This window comes from Lagopus muta, chromosome 25 (genome assembly GCF_023343835.1).
Source record: "Lagopus muta isolate bLagMut1 chromosome 25, bLagMut1 primary, whole genome shotgun sequence".
Taxonomy (NCBI): Eukaryota; Metazoa; Chordata; class Aves; order Galliformes; family Phasianidae; genus Lagopus; species Lagopus muta.
The window spans coordinates 739,352-757,042 of NC_064457.1; the positions used below are offsets into that span (position 1 = coordinate 739,352).

At 64.3% G+C, this 17,691-nt stretch overlaps 2 protein-coding genes across 5 annotated transcripts; one reads left to right on the top strand and one right to left on the bottom strand.

Annotated features, from left to right (window-relative positions):
- Nucleotides 1-391: 391 nt before the first annotated feature.
- Nucleotides 392-11,429, top strand: TNS4 (tensin 4). 4 transcript variants are annotated; one of them, XM_048927148.1, is made up of 13 exons: nucleotides 392-766; nucleotides 3,313-3,816; nucleotides 6,339-6,723; nucleotides 6,916-7,280; nucleotides 7,786-7,872; nucleotides 7,955-8,059; nucleotides 8,139-8,231; nucleotides 8,324-8,401; nucleotides 8,549-8,620; nucleotides 9,313-9,481; nucleotides 9,710-9,778; nucleotides 9,858-9,884; nucleotides 10,232-11,429. In XM_048927148.1, the coding sequence occupies exons 1-13, from the start codon at nucleotides 466-468 to the stop codon at nucleotides 10,359-10,361; spliced, it is 2,385 nt and encodes a 794-aa protein (XP_048783105.1). In that variant the 5' UTR covers nucleotides 392-465; the 3' UTR covers nucleotides 10,362-11,429. The 4 variants fall into 4 exon arrangements, with proteins under 4 accessions (XP_048783105.1, XP_048783107.1, XP_048783108.1 ...); XM_048927150.1 differs by having other exon boundaries at nucleotides 6,919-7,280; XM_048927152.1 differs by lacking the exon at nucleotides 392-766 and adding an exon at nucleotides 806-857.
- Nucleotides 11,430-11,642: 213 nt separating this feature from the next.
- On the bottom strand, nucleotides 11,643-16,694 carry IGFBP4 (insulin like growth factor binding protein 4). The gene is made up of 4 exons (XM_048927153.1): nucleotides 16,328-16,694; nucleotides 13,049-13,203; nucleotides 12,820-12,954; nucleotides 11,643-12,677 (listed from the first exon to the last, which is right to left on the bottom strand). The coding sequence occupies exons 1-4, from the start codon at nucleotides 16,692-16,694 to the stop codon at nucleotides 12,549-12,551; spliced, it is 786 nt and encodes a 261-aa protein (XP_048783110.1). The 3' UTR covers nucleotides 11,643-12,548.
- Between the last annotated feature and the right edge of the window lie 997 nt (nucleotides 16,695-17,691).

The following is a 17,691-nucleotide window of genomic DNA, read 5'->3' on the forward strand; positions in this document are numbered from 1 at the left end:
AGCCCGCAGCACACGGATGGGATCAGCACGGAGCATTTGGGCGCCGCTGGGCCTGGGGGAGCTCAGCCGGGGCTGCAGGTGCTGCTGTGCGGGGGGAGCGGCAGGAAGGGCTGCGAGCTGCAATGTTTGCCCAGGGATGTAACAGCAGGAAAAAAACAATAAATAAAATGTCGGAAGGTCGTAAAGGGAGTTCGAGGAATTAAAAGGAATGGGATTTTATATGATGTGCTTCCTGATAAACCGGGCGTTTCAAAGGGTCCCTCTGCGGTGTGGCGGTGAGGTGAAAGCATTCCTGGGCAGCAGAGCGGAAGGTTTCCTGGAGGAAGGGCACTGCAGACGCGGGGTGTTCATGTGGCTCCGTGCCCACCGACAGCGGGACGACCCCGGGGCAAAACGGGCGGCGCTGCGGAGAGTTGCTGGGGGATTATTTGTCATCACCCATCCCCACTGAGCGCCGGGTGCTGTATGGATACGCGTGTGCCTCAACCCGCACAGCACGCAGGTCTGAGCGCTGGGGGCACAGCGCCGGCGGCTCCTGGGGTCACACGAGGCGATGCCTCGCGTGCTGCAGGACGAGCAGCGCCCGGCCCCGCCCGCCGTGCCAGAGGGCAGCGCAGCTCCCCTCCCTCCCTTCTCTTCCCTTTCCCTCCCCTCCTTTCCCCTCCCCTCCCGCAGCACACCTGGCCCGGTGGGAGGGAGCGGCCCTATATCCCGGGCGCTCGGGGAGGGGCTGTGTCGGATCGGGGGCTGAAGGGCTGCAGTGCAGGTACCGTGCGGAGCTGCCTTCGGGGCACACCTCGGCGCTCTCTGTGCTTTTGTTTCAGTTCTTTCGGCTTTCCCTGCTGGCGTTGGTTGCGGTTACGTTGTTTTTCTTCCGTCCCTTCCCTCCCTCCTGCTCAGCACGGCGCTATTCGCTGCCCGACGGTGCTCGTGGGGTGGGGGAACGCAATCGCTGTGCTTTGGGGCCGCGCAGCTCCTCGGCCGTGAGTTCCCAGCGCCGTCGCAGTGCCGTTGTGATGCTGCTGCCCGGCGATCAGGGCAGTGTTTGTGTGGGAGCCGTGCGAGTGGCTGTGGGCTGCAACCCCCCATGCAGGCAGTGGGTGTGAGGAAGGCAGTGCTGTGATGTGGGGGGCTGTGAGGAGATCCTCATCCTGTCCTGGGGTCCTGTCCCACATGGGGGCATCGGTGCGATCCCTATAGGGTGTGTGGTGAGATTGTGGGCACAGTGATATGCTTAAAGTTCTTCTGGGTCCCCTGTAGAGCTCCCTCCCTGCCCCTTCCCTTAGCACCCCCAAATTGTGGGGGGGACAGCCCCCAGCGCTGCAGCTTTTGGTGAAATAAGGCTTTGTGACACAGCCTGCCAGGGAGACCTGCCTGCAGGCTGCAGGAATCTGGGCAGCAAGAGGAATCTGGGCTGCAGCTCCAGAGAAGATCTCATGTTCCTGTAACTCATCCCAAGCATTCCTGGGATTAGCCAACACCATCTATTTCTGGACAGACCTCTGGAGGTGCAGCCCCACCATGGGGAGATAAAGGATCCTGGAGGGGAGGAGAGGGTCCTCAGAGGGAAAGGGGGGAGCAACTGGAGCAGTGATTCCACTCTGCAACCACTCCACCTCCCAGAAACGCGTGATGCTGTTTGCTGCTGAGGTTCCAATAGGTCTCACTGGGGTGCACTGCCCCTCCTTGGGCACCCACTGCCCCTGGTCCCAGTGCAGCCCCCTGCAGCTGCAGGGCTGTGCAGCTCTGTGTCTGCAGGCCAAGCACTGTGACCATGGCAGCTGTGTTGCTCAGGTCAGCAGCACACCCTGCTCATCGGAGCAATCACTGAGCAGCCCCACGGTCATTAAGCTGGGTGTGCTGAGCTCTGTAGGTCAGACTGTCTCAAGGCTCTTCCTTGTTGACAGCGTCCCAGGCTCGTATTTTGGGGACAACCCCCCCAGGCCTGGAAGCTGACGTGCTGTGTTGGTCCCCGCTCTGCATCCCAGCTCAGATGTCTGTCCCAAGGTCCCACATCAGGACGCTTAGAGGCCTCTGTCCCACACACGTGGGGCTCCGTGTGGCTGCTGCTCTGCGGTGCCTGCAGGCCATGCTCTGCCCACGTGCGGGCGTTATCGCTTCATTTCCTCCAGCAGAAGCCTTGTTCCTCCTCTGGTGCTTCCACGCAGACCCAGAGCGGTTCTGGGCCACGTGTAGGGCGTTCCGGAGCCCCGGGAAGTGCTGTGGGCAGCTCTGGCAGCCGCAGGGCCTGGGGTGAGGCTGTGCTTCCATCATGGGAGGGCAGGAGCTCCTTGCGGCTGAACGTCAGCAGCATCCGGCACGGTGAAAGCGAGGGGCTCAGTGCGGCCGTGCGCTCCTGGAAGCGCCGCCGGCTCGTGCGTGCTGCACGTTACTGCTGTACCTACTGAAATTAAACCCAGCTGCGCCGTGCGGGTGCTGACCGAGCTCTGCTCCCCGCGGGGGAATCCAATTTTCGCTCGGCTGGGCTCGCGGTTCTGACCTGGGATGACTTTTCCTTTCTATTCAGCAAACGCTCCCTCCCGGCCTGCGCTGCTGGGGGTGGGGATGGGGGTCCGCTCAGCCCGCGCGGTTGGGGCGGAGGAGCCCTCAGGTGCCGCCGGGCATCGCTCGGCACCGGGGCCGCGATGAGTCACTGCCGCCAGACGTGACGGAACGGAGCGCGGCCCCCGCCCACGGAGCGCCGTGTCTGCTCCCTAATCCTCTGACTCCAGCGTTAATCAGCCGGAGATAGGCGAGCTAATTAGTCAGGCGTTCGGGCCTGGTGCAAGAAAGGGCAAATATTTTGGGAGGTGCATTGCGGTGTTTGCATTTCGCGCTGCTCCGCGGGATGTGGGGCAGCCCTGAGCTCCTGGCCGTGACGTCCTCCGGGTCCCCCCAGCGGCGCGGTGCTGCCCCTGAGCTCTGGGATGCTGCACCTCCGCTGCTGTGACGGGGCAGGACAGTTTTCCTCGTCCTGAGGTGCACGAGCGAGGTTCCCCATTGCATTTGCTGGCAGCCACTGTTGCTGTCCGTGCCTGGTGCAGCCGCTGGGAGCGGGGATTTCCCCGACCCAGGGGCCACTACTGCATTTCACTCGTTACAAGAAAATGAGCACCAATGCAGCTTCTCATGCTGCCGAATCCTGGGCTGCACAGTGGTTGTCCCTGCGCTCACCCAGCCATGCAGTGAAGGTGGTGCAGAGCAGGACAGGCCCTTTCCTGCACTGCCTTGTGCTTCCGCTCGCAGTTTCTGCTACAGCCGGCCCCTGCCCGCAGCACGCCTCGTGTAACACTGCTCTCCTGCATTCCTCAGATTCCTCTTCTGCTGGAGCTGTGGGCCGAGGAGGAGCCCCGGCTCCGTGGGGCCGACGGGAGCAGCAGCAACGGGAGGAGGAGGGTCGGTGCTCAGCCATGTCCCAGGTCATCCACAGCCACGTGCTGCGCGTGGGGCAGAGTGTGTGCGTCCCGTCCCAGGAGGGCACCCCGCGCCTGCCCGCCCCGTGCTCCTACTACTCGACGGACGCCTGGGCTGAGCCTGGTGCTGTGCGCTGCGCCGCAGCCCCGCTGCCCACCCGGGGGCTGCAGGGGGGTCACCCCGCACCACAGGAGCCGTCCCTGCGCCAGGAGGATGTGGGCACGGAGCCCAGCGCCCACCTCGGGTCGCCCATCTTGGACATCTCCATAGAGAACCTCAACAGGATGATCCTGGAGCTCGACCCCAGCTTCCAGCCGCTCTCCTGCCAGCCGAGGAAGGCGGCCGTGCCTGCTGCCCGGGGGGACGCTGCTGGCACCCCACAGCACGACGTGGAGGCAGCAGGTGGGCAGGGGCTGTGGGCTCCCACCTCGGGCTGAGGATGAGGATGGTGTGGGTGCAGCCATGTCCTCAGTGGGACCTGTGTCACATCGGTGTGTGATGGGAAGGAGGAGGGGCTGGGTGCCCACTCACCCCCAGAATGTCACACCTCACATACTCAGTGGGACCCCAGAGCAACCAGCGAGAGCAGCCTTTAATCCAGGCTAATATTTGCTCCCCTATGTTTGGAGAAGGAATTTCCCATGAGGAACGGGATGTGTCACTCTCTGAAAGCTCCTGGCCCACGTTGCTGGCAGCAGTGAGTGCAGATGGGCAGTGATGCACCTCACCCCACAGAGCCCCATCCCTGCAGGAGGGCGGTGGGGCCGTTCATGGGTCACCTTTCACCCACAGAACATTGGAACCTGGAGCCGGACTTCCAAAGCCCTGGGTTAAGGCACTGCTCATTGCACAGCCACCCCTTGTTGATGTTCCAGTGTTTGGTCAGGGAAATTCTATTTCCAGGGCTGCGTGCTCCTCCAGCAGCATACCCCATCCCTGCAGCACAGAGCAGAACACACAGCCCGGTCCTGCTCACACACTGGGGTGCTCCATGCCAGCAGTTCTGCAGTGCATCATTCCCCCTCAGGTGCTGTGCTGCTCCCAACCCCAGGGCTCTGCCCACATCTGTGCAGTGCTGGTGCCCTGTGCAGTGAGGAGGCTGTGATGCTGCACGGGGAGGTGTGCTGCTGTGGGAGCACCCAGCTGAGAGCAGCCAGGCTGCACGGTGCCCAGCTGCAGCCTTAGGCACCAAAATGCCATGGGCATCTGCTTGCAGCGCTCCTTCCAAAGATAACATCCCACCCTTCGGGCCTAAGGGTGTGGGGAGACCAGTTCTCCCTGGTTCCTTTTGGGAACTCGTGTGTGTGCTGTAGGGTTGGGAGAGGATGAGGGGTTTGTGCTGAGCCCCAGCTGGGCAGCAAGGAGCTGGGAATGGGCGCGCAGGGTGCGGCATGTGGGCACAGCACGGGGTTTGGGCGTTCCCCATGCGGCTGCGCCTCGTGCTGCACTAATGGGAGGGGTGGCCTTGCAGATAAGGGCTGTGGCAAAGTGCACGTTGGGCCCTTTTCTCCTCGAGCTGCTACTTTGGGCAGTGAGGTGGGCAGCAGTGCCTGCCCATGGCCCCCAGCAGGCAGCATGCTGCTGGACTGGGAGAGCTGGCACTGCATGTGGGCCGAGCAGCTGGCAGTCCGACCCTGTGCTTGGTGGGAAAAGCCTCACTTTGGCTTCCATTTTGTCCTAGCAGCTCTTTTTCTGTATAGGCTTCGTTGCTGCACTGCAGTGTGGGCAGCACCCACCCCTCGGGCTCCATCTCCTCCCCAGCCGACACGCAGCACCACACCGACCCTGCGGCACTTTCCAAACCATTTACACACCCTCCTTTCTGCCCGAGGTGCCACTCAGCTCCTGCAAACCAGCCAGGGCTGGCAGGAGGCTGCCTGCACCCGGAGGCACGTGGGAGGGCTTTGCTCTTCTCTGATGGGAAACACAGTGTGGGTTTTGATCCTCTACGTGGCAGGAGTTTCCATCGCGCAGCGGCAATGGAACCGCCTGGGAGCAGGGCTGGGTTGCTGCTGGTGCTGGCAGGGAGCAGCCCTTCAGCCCACCCTGTGCTCCTGCTGCCGCTCCTTGGTGCTGAGCAGCGTGCCAAGAGCCCGAGCAAATATTTGAGGTTTAACCACACCTGATAAGCAGGAGCCTCAGTGGGAGGCACAGGGCTTCGCCAGCCCGGAACATGAAGTTGTTTCTTCAAAGGAGGGTATTTTTCCTTTTGAGGGACACACTGACAGTGCCCAGCCAGCAGCGTTTGTGTGCCGATGCTTTGAGCAGCCCTGTGCTCCCACTGCCCACACCAGGTTGGGAATGCAGCCATGCTGCACGATGGCTCTCCTGTCTGCAGTGCACGGCTCAGAAGGGCTGAGCACAGTGCAGGCGCTGAGGACAAAGCTGGGCATGTTCAGAGCGAGGCGCCTGGAGCGGGGGGTGAAGCGCAGCCCCAACCTGCTGCCTGCTGCTGCAGGCTCTGCTGGCTCGGCCTGGAGTGCCGGCGTGTTCAGGGATGCAGAAGGAAACGTGGGTGGAAATCCAGCGCCTGCGGTGCGCAGCCCCTCCACGGGGGGGGTTGTGCCGCGCTGTTCATGGGACCCTGAGCTCAGATGGCTGCTCCGTGCTGTGTGCCCCAACTGCAAAAGCAGAGAGCAAAGAGGCTGTGAGGTGCAGCCCCTCCCCATTGGGAAGCATCAGAGTGAGGGGGGACCATGCGGGCCGGGCCCCCCCAGCCTGACGTCAGGTTGGATGGTTTTCCCTTGAGTCAGACACAAACACAGCAGCTGCCGCAGGGAGCACCCATGGCAGGTCCTGGCAGGCAGCGGGGGGGTCTGGCAGACGTGGCTGCATGTAACCCTCCTACAGCCGCCAGCACCGGGGGTTGGGGTTGGGGCCCAACAGGCGCTGGATTGTAACGGCCCTTCTCTTTCTGCCTGCAGACATTAAGTACATCGAGATGACACCGACCAGAGCCAAGTGCACCGAGGTGCCGCAGGGCTCCCCCAGCCCTTTCTCCAGGTCTCCCCAGAGCAGCGGCCTCCTGCCCCACGCAGCAGCACCCAGAGGGCACTGCACCAACGGCAGCGTGGTGTTCTCCAGCCCTGCACGGCCCGACAGCCCCCGCTCGGCCCCCCCGGGCTGCTCCGTGTCCGAGAGCATTGCCGTGCCCCTTCCCCGAGCCGGGCAGAGCATCTCCCCCCGCACATCACCGGGTGCCGACCAGCTGCTGAAACCCATGCAGGCAGTGAGGGCGCAGCAGAGGGGCAGCGAGGTGTCCCTGCTCTCCATGAGCCCCGGCTCTGACACCAGTTATGTCTTTGGGAGGTGAGTGCAGCCCTGTGCCCCGCCTCAGGCAGGCGGTGGGGGTGGATGGGGTACCCTGTGCCATTGTCCCAGCCCTTATCCATTAGGGTGGGAGTGATGGCAGTGGGGTGGGGTGGGCTGTGGGCAGATGCGTGCGCCGTGCCCCAGCCCTGCAGCCCCTCCTGATGCCTCCCTCCTTCCCTCCTCCTGCAGCAGCACCCACTCGCTCCACGCCAGTGACCCCGACGCCGCCTGCCCATCCCCCCCCGGCTCTGTGGGCAGCCCCCAGTCATCATCACCTGGCACCAGGTCTCGTTCTGGAGAAGCTCTGTGCCCCCCGCGCCCCCCTGCAGCCTGTCCTGTCCCACCCAGCCTCTCCCTGAAGGGCCAGGCCAGCAGCTGCCCACCCTCCATCCTCCCCGAAGTCCCGGTGCTGCTGGTCAATGGGTGCTTGGAGCCAGGTGGGATACCCCTCCCTGACCTGAGCACAGCCCCCCCAGCCCCTGTGCAGCCCAACCCAGGGCTCAGCACCCTGAACAACGCGCTGTCAGCACCCACGCTCACCTGCGTCCCTGACAGTAAGTGCTCTGCTATAGGGCAGCTCTTGGGGGGGAATTCATCTATGGGGGATGGATGCGAGGAATGCGGGGTCCATGCTGGAGCTGGGGGACCTCAGGGCATCCCCATGGCATGCAACTCCTTGCTTGGGGAGGTGGGGGGGACCAGCAGTGCTCTGGTCCCACTGGAGGTGCAGATGCACTCATTGATGGCAGCTGAGAGCGAGGGCCGTAGTTCTGTCGGTTCACACTGGTGTGGGGCCTGGAGCTGGGAGAGGAGGATGGGGTTCCCGTTTGCTTTGGAGGACATTAAAGGTACCGAGGTCTGTGAGGTCCCTCATTCAGGGGCAGACAATGGGACCGTTGTGCTCCAGGGAGATCAGCAGAGGCAGCTCTCCAGACATGGGGGTTTAATTGGGATTCTCGTGGGAAAAGCAGGAGAGCTCTGCAGGTCAGCAGGAGGGAGCGATCCCCCGGCAGCTCCTCACAGAGGTTGGGGTCCCCAGCTCTGCTCACCCCCCTGCAGGTCCCCTCCGGGCTGAGCAGCCCACCTTGAAGTTCGTGATGGACACCTCCAAGTTCTGGTTCAAGCCCACCATGAGCAGGGACCGAGGTGAGGATGGGCGCCTGGGGGCAGCCCTGTGCCTGGGGTGGGGAACCCCCTGCACCGGGCTGAGCCCCACTGTGCCCCACAGCCATCCAGCTGCTGCAGGACCAGGAGCCGGGCGCGTTCCTGGTGCGGGACAGCACGTCGTACCGCGGCTCCTTCGGGCTGGCCATGAAGGTTCCTGGTGCTCCAGGTGGGGGCCCGGCGGGGGGCACGGGGGTGTCACTGAACCCAGCCTCACAGCGCTGACAGCCCCTCCGTGCCACCCAAAGGTGACGACAGCAGCGACCTCGTCCGGCATTTCCTCATCGAGTCCTCGGCCAAAGGGGTGCACCTGCGGGGCGCCAGCGAGGAGCTGTATTTCGGTAAGGATGCCACCCCGGCCCCCCTTCGTGCCCCTCCTCCCGCAATCCCTGGGGCACCGTGTGGGGCCAAGTGCTGATCTGCCCTGCTGCAGGGAGCCTGCCTGCCTTTGTGTACCAGCACGCCATCACCCCGCTGGCACTGCCCTGCGCGCTGCGCATCCCTGCCCAAGGTAGGTGTGAGCGCAGTGCTCTGCAGCCCCCCTGTCCCAGCCCGTGCTGCGCTGCTCTGAGCATCAGAAGGCGTTCGGCCCACGCCAAGCCGTGAGCACGGAGCAGCCCGACCTGCAGCACTGCTGCTCCGTCTGTGCCCCGCACAGATCTCACAGATGGAGAGGACGGCCCCGACTGCGGCCCCGGCCCCACGCAGTCCCCGCTGAAGAGATCCGCAGGTGAGCGCAGGAGCGGTGCTGAGCTGTGGGTGTGCAGGAGAAGGCAGCTCTTGAGGTCCCGAGGCGGATGCTGACCCCAAAGTCCTCCGCTTTCACACCGCCTCCAGTTTTTAAGGCTCTCACCCCATTGCCTTCATTCTGGGCACTGAAAGGGGGGGGTTCCCAGGGGAGGGATGGGGAGCAGGGGCTGTTTGGAGCCAGCGCTGGGTTCCACGAGGGCGCCAGGGGGGTGGATGGGAGCTGCGGGTGGGAGTGGGGCTGGGGCAGCGCTGGTGTCACAGTGCGGTCACTGCTGGAAATTCTGAACATCGAGTTGGCAAATGGAAAAGTTCAGCCTGACCAGGAACAGCACAGTCAGCCCCAAATGTCATGTCTTCAGCCAGCACTAAGCTGTCAGCTGGCCTGGGGGGCTTCTGCTTTTCATTACTAGAAGTATGCAATAAACAGAAAGGGAAGAAAAGCCAGATCTGACATTTAGAAACCAAAAATTAAACATTTTGACTTTTAAAACAATGAGCACAAAGCATTTGAGTAAAGTGGAATGCACATTCGCAAAGAATTTCCACGTCCCCCAGTCTCTCATTGTCAGCAGAACTGAACCTGACCCAGGAGCACTGCTCCCATGCCTCAGGGATGCCGCAGGACGCTGTAGGGATGCAGTGGGTGCTGACCCCACTGTGCTGTTCCCGCAGAGTGCAATGCGCTGTACCTGGGCTCGGTGAGCACGGAGACGCTGGTGGGAGCCCCGGCTGTGCAGAAGGCCACGTCCTGCACCCTGGAGTTGGATCCGCTGCCCACACCCACCCTGGTCCGCCTGAGAGCGTCGGAGCAGGGCGTCACACTGACGGACGTGCAGAGGAGGTGGGGGCTCAGGGCAGGGCAGCTCTCAGCTTTGCAGTGCTCCATGCGTTCTGCAGCGCAGAGCTGCGTTGCGACATCCCTGTGCTCACAGCTCCGCGCGGTGCTGCTCTCAGTGCAGCGGGTGGCGGTGGTCCAGCGGTGCTGGGATGCTATGGGGCCGTGCGTCGGTCTGAGATCCCAGAACCCCCGTGGTGCCCCCCACCCTGACGCTGTGCCCCCTCCCCGCAGGGTGTTCTTCAGGCGGCACTACCCACTGAGTGCCCTCCGGTTCTGCGGGATGGACCCTGAGGGCAGGAAGTGAGTGTGGGGCGTGGGGGGGGCAGTGGGGCGAGAGCTGCTGTGCAGAGCTGACCCTGAAATGTTCCCCTTCCTTTAGGTGGCAGAAGTACTGCAAATCCTCCAGGTGAGAGCCCGACCCTGATGCAGAACCCTCGCTTGGAAACGGGGGTGGCTGAAGTGGGGATGGGTGGGGGCTCTGACCTGACAGCACAGGGGAGGTGAGGGGCTCAGCTCTGTGCCCCCAGATGGGACCCCGCCTGGCCCCTGCCCCCCCAGGCACAGGCAACAGCGCGGCTCTTCCTCTCCTTGTTGGAGGACGTGATGCTGCCAGAATGCTTCTCCCGGCCGCTTTCCTTCCCAGCAAACGTGACTGGGGTGCGGGCCAAGGAGGGGATGGAGCGGGATCGGTGCCGGGGCTGTTTGGAGCGGGTCCCTCTGCAGCTCAGCGCCTCTCCCTCTCCTTTTCCAAAGAATCTTCGGGTTTGTGGCCAAAAGCCAGATGGATTCGGAGAACCTGTGCCACCTGTTTGCGGAGTACGACCCTGTGCAGCCAGCAGCACTTGTCATCGACCTCATCAGCAAGCTGCTGCCCGCCCCTTAGCGCCCGGCTGCTGCCACGTGCTGGGATAGGACGGGTGTGCTGGGCCCCATCCCTGCAGCCACGGCGCTGTGCCCCCTCCCCATGGAGAGGGGGAGGTCTGGGGGGACTGTGGCAGTAGAGCAGCATCACGGTGTCTGAAGTCAGTGGGCTGCGCTGGAAGGTCCCAGTCTCCTCTGCAAGCACCGGTGGCGGCAGAGCTGCCAGCACGGCACAGCTGTGCGCAACGCCTCTGAATTCTTCTGCCCTTTCTGCAAAGCCATGTCCCAGAGCACCGCGACCTCACAGCGCCACAGGCTGAGAAATAAACACTGACATTTTCACGACGGTGAAGCATTGGGATTTGGAAGGAACTGGGACGCATTTGGGCCGGAGCCCTGGCTGACGTCAATGTGCTCAGCCCTGCAGCACTGGGTCTGCGCAGACCCTCCTCCCCCCGCGCTGCTCTCATTTCGGACTCTGTGCCACGCGGCCCTCTGGGGGGGGTCAATAAATCAGCGCATTGTTTATCTCACTGCAGTGATTTAGCAACTGAAATGCAGCGCTCTGCTGCCCGCAGTGCTCAGCCCCGTCCTGCAGCACGCTGTCTGTCTGTCGGCCAGGAGCCACGAAGGAGGGCCGAGCCTCCACTCGACCTGTTTTCATTCAGCAATGCCAGCCCAGGACCCGCACTGCACGACCCGCAGGCAGCGCTGCTGCAGCTCCTCGGGTTTATGGCAGCGCTGCCCTGAGCAGCAGGGAGCAGAATCCAAACGCTTTGGCTCTGAGCGGCTCCGGGGGGAGCGCTGCCGGCGCCGCCCAGCCGGGCCCCCCCACCCAAACAGCTCCAGATTGCAGCGCTCGCCAGCAAAGCGGGGGCTGATCTGCAGGGAGGGGTACGGCTGCTGCCTCCCTCCAGCCCGACCGGGAGCAGCTCCAGGCACCGCTGCCCGCAGTGGGAGTTCTGCGTTTGCTGAAATCCCTTTTCCAGGGAAGCGCTGCAGGAGGGGGGGAGTTCAGCCAAAACCACCCGGATTTAGGAAAAAACAAACAGTTCCCTGAGCCTCCAACGCCGTCCTTCCTGGAAGCTCACTGTGCCCGTCTGGCTTGGGGCATCCTGTGAAGCAGCCAGGACCCCAATCCGTGATGGGGACTGCACGGTGTCACCCCCAGAGGGGACGCAGCACTGCCCAGAAGCACCCGTGCTTTGTGCTCTGAGCATTGGGGTGGGAGGTGCCCATTGGGCATCCCATCCCCATACAGCCCGAGTCACGAGGGAAAGGGAACACGGCCACTAAACGCAGCAACAGCTTTTTCTTTTCTTATTTTCTTTTAACAATACAAAGCTTCAAGTTTACTGTAAAAGGAAGGATGGTGCTACACAGAGCCTGAGCGATGGGGTCGTCCGATAGGGAACTACGATCGCATCAGTGCAGAAAAGAGACGGCAGGGTCACGGTGGGGTCACGGCAGGGTCATGGCGGGGTCACAGTGGGGTCACGGCAGGGGGGTGGGGGGCCTTATGCTGGTGCAGGGCAGTGTGTAACTGCAGCAGCACAGCAGGAGCGGCGGTGCGCAGCACTGACCCTGCAGGACCCACCCCGCGCTCAGCCCCACACCCGCTGCCATTTCACACCCACAGGACATGGAAACCCGTCCTGTTTGCGCCCCATCTGAAGACGAGAGGGCAGCGACCGCGAGCCGGGCTCTGATGCCCTTGCTGCCCCACCCCGGGGTGAAGGTCCTTATTGCTCATTGCGGCCCCCACCCCACGCACACAAAGGCAGGTGACGGCAGGTGGCAGCAGGGGGTCCATCCCCTCCCATCCCTTCCCTGCCCACACCAGGGGGCTGAGGCACTTCTTGTGCTGCGCGCTCAGGGGGGCGCAGGGAAGGCACTGCGGCGGGGGGCTGCAGGCAGGGAGGGGCGCAGCGCTGCTTTCTCCTTTATGCATCTCCACCGAAACAGCCTGAAAGCAGCCCTGCTGGCACCCGGCAGTGTCCGTCTGTCCGCACCGGGGTCTGTGCGGGACAGGGATGCCACCAGCGGCTGCTGGGTGGCGGTCACAGCACTGGGGCGGCACGGTGCTGCACCGTGGGCAGAGCAGAGCAGTGATGGGGGGCACGCTGGGGTCCACGGGCGCCAGGAGCTGCTCGGCAGATGTGTCCCCTCTCCTCCATGGCCCCGGCGGGCGGCCCGGCCGCGCTCACGCTCACATGCTGTCTGCTGGCTGGTGGCAATCCAAGTCCCCCTTCAGCTCCAGGAAGCCCGGCAGCTTCACCCCCGTCTTGCGGTCCACGCACCAGCACTTGCCCCGCTGCCCGTCCAGCGCCGGGTGACACTGAAGGGAGGCACAGCTTCAGTGAGCGTCCATGGAGCCATGACAAGCCCAGGAGCTTCTGCAGCTCCCACTGAAACCCAGTGCCCCCCACATCCCCCAGCCCTGCAGAGTGCCCCCGCCGTGCAGCCCCCACCCTGCCCACCTGCTTGGGGTGAAAGTTGCCATTGCGGTCGCAGTTGGGGATGGGGATGACGTAGAGATCCTCGTGTGTCCGTGTCTGTGAGGCCGCCAGTCGCTCCAGTGCACGGTGCAGCTCGCTCTGACACGAGCCCTGGGCCTGCAGGGAGGGGGGAGCCGAGCTCTCAGCGGGGCATCCTCCCACCCCGCCCCACAGCCAGCCCCCCTCCTGCCCTGGTGCCCCCAGTGCTCACAATGGGCCGGGTCTCCTCGCGGTGATGTGGGCTCCCGCTGCTGCGCATCTTATTGCCGTTGTTGACGCGCTTCGCCTGCTGCTTCTGCAGGCACTTGCGGTCGTGGATGCTGCAGGGGCTGAAGCTGTTATTGGGGTGCTCGATCTCCTCCTTCTCTGCAAGGACACAGCAGGGCTCAGCACTACAAGGCAGCCCCCAGTGCTCCCCCCACGCAACTCCCTGTCCCTGGCACCGCATTGGACTGAGACCCCTCACAGCACAGGGAAAGGCTCTCAGGAACTCTTACTGCTCATTCACAGTTTGTTTCCACGTGGCTGTTATTGCAGGGTTGTAATTCACGCCTGGAACACTGCACAGCACTGGGGTGCACCCTGCCAGCCCTGTGCAGCCAATGGGCACCGGGGGGGGGTGGTGACCCCAGGACACGCAGAACAACAGCCGACCCCTGGAGCCCCCAAAACTGCAGCAGGACCGGGGCTGCAGGGCCCCACCAGGTTCTGCTCGGGGTGCACAGCCCCAGCCCCCCGCTCCCTTTCCGGGACATGAAAGCAAGAATTCCAGGAATAGGACAGTCCACCTCCTGCTGGCCGGCCGGGGGGGGCGGCGCTTGGCATCCCTGCCTGCGCCCACACGGAGCCAAACTGCAATCCCAGATGTTGGCAGCTGGGAGGGAACGTCATAAGACCGGGGCTGCTCAGACTCCATTGGGCTGCAGGTCCCCCTGCCTCCAGGCCCAGCGATGCCCCCACTCCTCCTGCTGCATGGAGGGGCCCGATGCTGCGGTATCAGCGCCTGGAGGAGGGCTGGGCACTGTGTACCTGATGGCAGCTCCTGGCTGCAGTGGGTCACTGAGCAGCTCCCAGTGTCCTGGGTAAAGTTCACAGCCCACCTGGCTGGCAAGCCCTTCTCCATCACTGTAATATTTGCTTTTTGTTTAAACTGTCCTTTTTTTTCCAGGAAGCGGCTCATGCCCTTGACATTTGAAACACAAACTTGACACCCACTGAGGAGTGACTCCAGGACCCCTGGCAGCCCCTTTCACCGTATCACATCCCCACGGCGATGTGTCACATCCCTGAGGCACTGTGCTGCAGCCACTGGGACTCACTTGGGGACGCTGCTCCTCAGGGACGCCTGGCACTGATGGGGCCACCACAGCAAAGTCCCAGTGCTGCTCCCATGGAGGGGACACAGGGCACAGAGTGGCACTGCTCCGCACCATAGCCCGGCACAGGACCAGAACCCCCCGTTCCCAGCCCAGCCCCCCTCCCCCTCCAGCCGCTGTCAGTGTCAAATCTCTCAGTTAAATAAAACCAGATGCCAGTAACATTTTCCTGAGGTCCCCAGGAGCGCGGTGCCTCCGGGCAGCACGGCGGCGCTCCGTCGGCACCAGCATCGCGCTCCCCACCGCGGCCCCCGGCTCCAGGCCCCCTCCCCACTGCAGGATGGCTGCGGTTCAGGGCGAGCTCCCACCCGGCCGAGGAGCCTCTCGCCTTCCTGCTGCTGGCAGCGCTCCTGCACCGAGCTGGGCAGCAGAACTCCTTCAAGTGGAGCACAAAGATCTGGGAAAAGCAAATTCCTCAGAGCCAGGAAGGAGACCTGGAGCTCGTGCTGCACCGGCCTTGCATCACCAGCAGCACGAGGGCTGCACAGAGAGCAGCACGGGGAGGAAACCCCACGGCTGGGTTTGGGGTGCTGCCTCGGGAGCAGGAGCAGACATAAGCAAGGCATTCAGCGTCGCCTTCAATTAGCGGGAGCCACAAATGAGGTTTGTCACATGCTGGGCGTGTGATTCACAGCACTGCGCTCCAGCAGGAGGAGAGCCCCGAGGCAGCGAGCGGAGCCCCGGATGGCGCCTGCAGGACGGGGACAGCAGCGCCGGCTGCACTCTGAGCCTGGGGTCAGCTCAGGGACCCCATCCACGCCCCGACAGCCCCGGTGACACCGCCGGGACAGGGCAAGAGCAGGTGCTGGCAGCGTCCAGTCACTTTTTCCCAGACATAACTATTAACCCATCATTAAGCCACTCGTGGTGCGTGCTGCAGGACGTTCTCAGCTCTCCCCAGATGCCACCCGCAGGTCCTGGATGCCCGATGCAGCAGCCCTGGGGCACACAGCAGGGCTCAGGCAGCACCACGGCGCAGTGCCGTGCCAGGGAGCGATGCAGCTGCAGCCTCTGCCCCACAGCTCCAGCAGCACTGGGTGCAGGTAGCAGGGCAGCGCCCCGTGCTGCCCCATAGGGTGCCCCAGGCGCAGGGCTCGTGGCCGCCCACTGTCCCCTCCTGCCACCTGCGGCTCTGCTGGCCAGGCACATGATCCCAGGGCCACCCACAGCCCCAGCGCAGCCAAACCGGCGCAGGAAACAAAGGAAAAAGCTGCAACTCCATTTCCTAAAGGCTCTGGAAAAAAAATGCTGCGTTACACGGGGCAAAGCCAAAACCAACAGGGTTTGGCAGCCCGGTGCAGCCGTGGGCCAGGGAGTGCAGAAAGCTCCTGCAGGATGTGGGCTGGGGACAGACGGGCAGCGCAGGGGGACCCCCGGCAGCACTGTGCCAAGTGCTCACAGCCAACGTCTGTCCTGGGAGGGGGGGGGTCAGGGGGCACCTCACAAAGGGCCTTTGGCACGGGTGATGGGACACAGCAGGGAGATGGGACATCCCCTGTCCTGGGAGCCCCAGGTGACACTGCACAGGAACCCTGGCAGAAGGCCACCCCCTACCCTGATGATGGGAACATGGGGCAGCAGGGCAGAGCCCGCAGCAGCAGGGCTGCAGCCCCAGGGCTCCCCTGCCCCCACTGCCCCACCTGCATGCAGAGCTGTGGCCACGGCCCCACGTTGACCTGTCTGTGAGGGAAGCAGGTGCCCTGCAGCCTCTTTGCTGTTTCCTCCCAGCCGTGCCAGCAGCATCCCTTGGAGCAGAGCACCGGCGTCACCAGTGCACAACAGGAGCTGCTCTGTCAGCTCTGCACAGTCGGACCCTGCCCGGCCCCAGAGCTGTGCCAGGATGCACAGATGTGACCCTGTGACACTGCCACGCTGCAAGCGGGTGGGGGCCGTTGGCAGGTGCTCCTCTTGCACCCATGGCAGCACTGTCATGCCGGGAGCAGGTGAGGATGGCACAGAGGCAACCCATGAGAATCCATGCAGCCCAGCCCTGCTCCAAGCACCTTCAAGCTGCCCATCCAACTGCAACCCCCGCCAAGCCCCCCACTCTGCTCTCCCCAACCGACCGCGGGCGGCACAAATCCCCGCCAACTCCATCCCGCCCCCCGCCCTACCTGGCGGCTGCAGGCTCTCCTGGATGGCCTCGACGTCGGCCAGGTCGGTGCAGACGCCCTGCCCGTGCATGAGGGTGTGCAGCGGTCGGGGCACCCCGCGGGGCGGATAGCAGCGCAGCCCGGCCCCGCAGCGCGCCGTGTACACCCCGCAGGCGGTGCCCCGGCCGAGCGCGCAGGTCGCGCAGCAGCCGCAGCCCGGTTCCCGCACCAGCTCGGCGCAGCCCTGCGGGGTCTTGCAGCGGGCCAGCCGCTCCTCCGAGCACGGCGGGCACTGGATCGCCTCCTCCCCGCCGCCGCCCCCCGGCCCCGGCCCCGGCCCCGCCGCCGCCGCCGCCGCCAGCAGCAGCAGCACGGCGGCCCCGCACATGGCGGCCCCGCGCCGCTCCGCTCGGCGTCGGGCTGGCGGCGGGCGCGGGGCGGCGGCGGCAGCCGCTTTATGCGGCCCGGATGGCCACACCTCCCGCAGCCACCAGGGCCACCGGCGGAGCCGCCCCCGTCACCGCGGGGCTCCGGCAGCGGGCACCGGGAGAGCTCCGCCGCCCCGACCTCCTCGGTGCCGCCCGGGCGTCCCCATCCCGCAGCCCACGGCTCTGCACGACCCCCGCCGCACCACCCCGTGCTGCCCCGCAACCGTCGCGAAGCCTGAGTGCTGCCCGGCGCTGAGCCACTGGGACGGAACGGAACGGACTGGGATAACGGGGATGGGGTAGAGTGGGAAGGGATGGACTGGAATGGAGTGGGGTGAATGGGGATGGACTGGGATGGGATGGATTGGGATTGACTGGGGTGGGATGGGATGGAATAAATAAACTGGGACGAGATTGGGGTGAATTGGGATGAATTGGGATGGACTGTGACGGGATGGATTCGGATGTGATGGGATGGACTGAGATGAACCAGGATGCATAGGGATGACTAGGATGGACTGGGATGAAACGGACTGGGACAGATTGGGATGGAGTAGAATGCAGTGGGATGGACTGGGATAGACTGGGATAGACTGGGAGGCTGCACCGTGCAGGACAGCGGCTGAAGCCCAGGTCCGAGCACGGGCCGGGCTGCCCCGACCCCCAGCGCCCCGTAGCGCCCAAAGCTGCGAACTGCGGAGCGTTGGCGGGGGGGGAAGGGGAGGAAGGGCTGCGGTGCGGTGCAGGGAGCACAGGGAGCCACAGCGCGCGGGGCTGCAGCCTTCAGCCCGGGGGCAGGGAACCACAGAACACAGAACCACAGAACCACAGACCATCCCGAGCTGGGAGGGACCCACAGGGACCACTGAGTCCAACCCTGGCTCCATACAGCAGCACCCAAACCAGACCCATGTCTGCGAGTGGTGTCCCAACACTGTGAGCTCAGGCAGCCGTGTT

Excerpts from the sequence above, each read along its gene's own strand:
- TNS4 (XM_048927148.1), top strand. The coding sequence starts at position 466 with ATGGATACGCGTGTGCCTCAACCCGCACAGCACGCAGGTCTGAGCGCT. Across the intron at positions 7,873-7,954 it reads CACCATGAGCAGGGACCGAG|CCATCCAGCTGCTGCAGGAC; the intron begins GTGAGGATGGGC and ends TGTGCCCCACAG. Across the intron at positions 9,885-10,231 it reads AAGTACTGCAAATCCTCCAG|AATCTTCGGGTTTGTGGCCA; the intron begins GTGAGAGCCCGA and ends CCTTTTCCAAAG.
- IGFBP4 (XM_048927153.1), bottom strand. The coding sequence starts at position 16,694 with ATGTGCGGGGCCGCCGTGCTGCTGCTGCTGGCGGCGGCGGCGGCGGCG. Across the intron at positions 13,204-16,327 it reads GGAGAGCCTGCAGCCGCCAG|AGAAGGAGGAGATCGAGCAC; the intron begins GTAGGGCGGGGG and ends GTGTCCTTGCAG. Across the intron at positions 12,955-13,048 it reads GCGAGGAGACCCGGCCCATT|GCCCAGGGCTCGTGTCAGAG; the intron begins GTGAGCACTGGG and ends CCCTCCCTGCAG.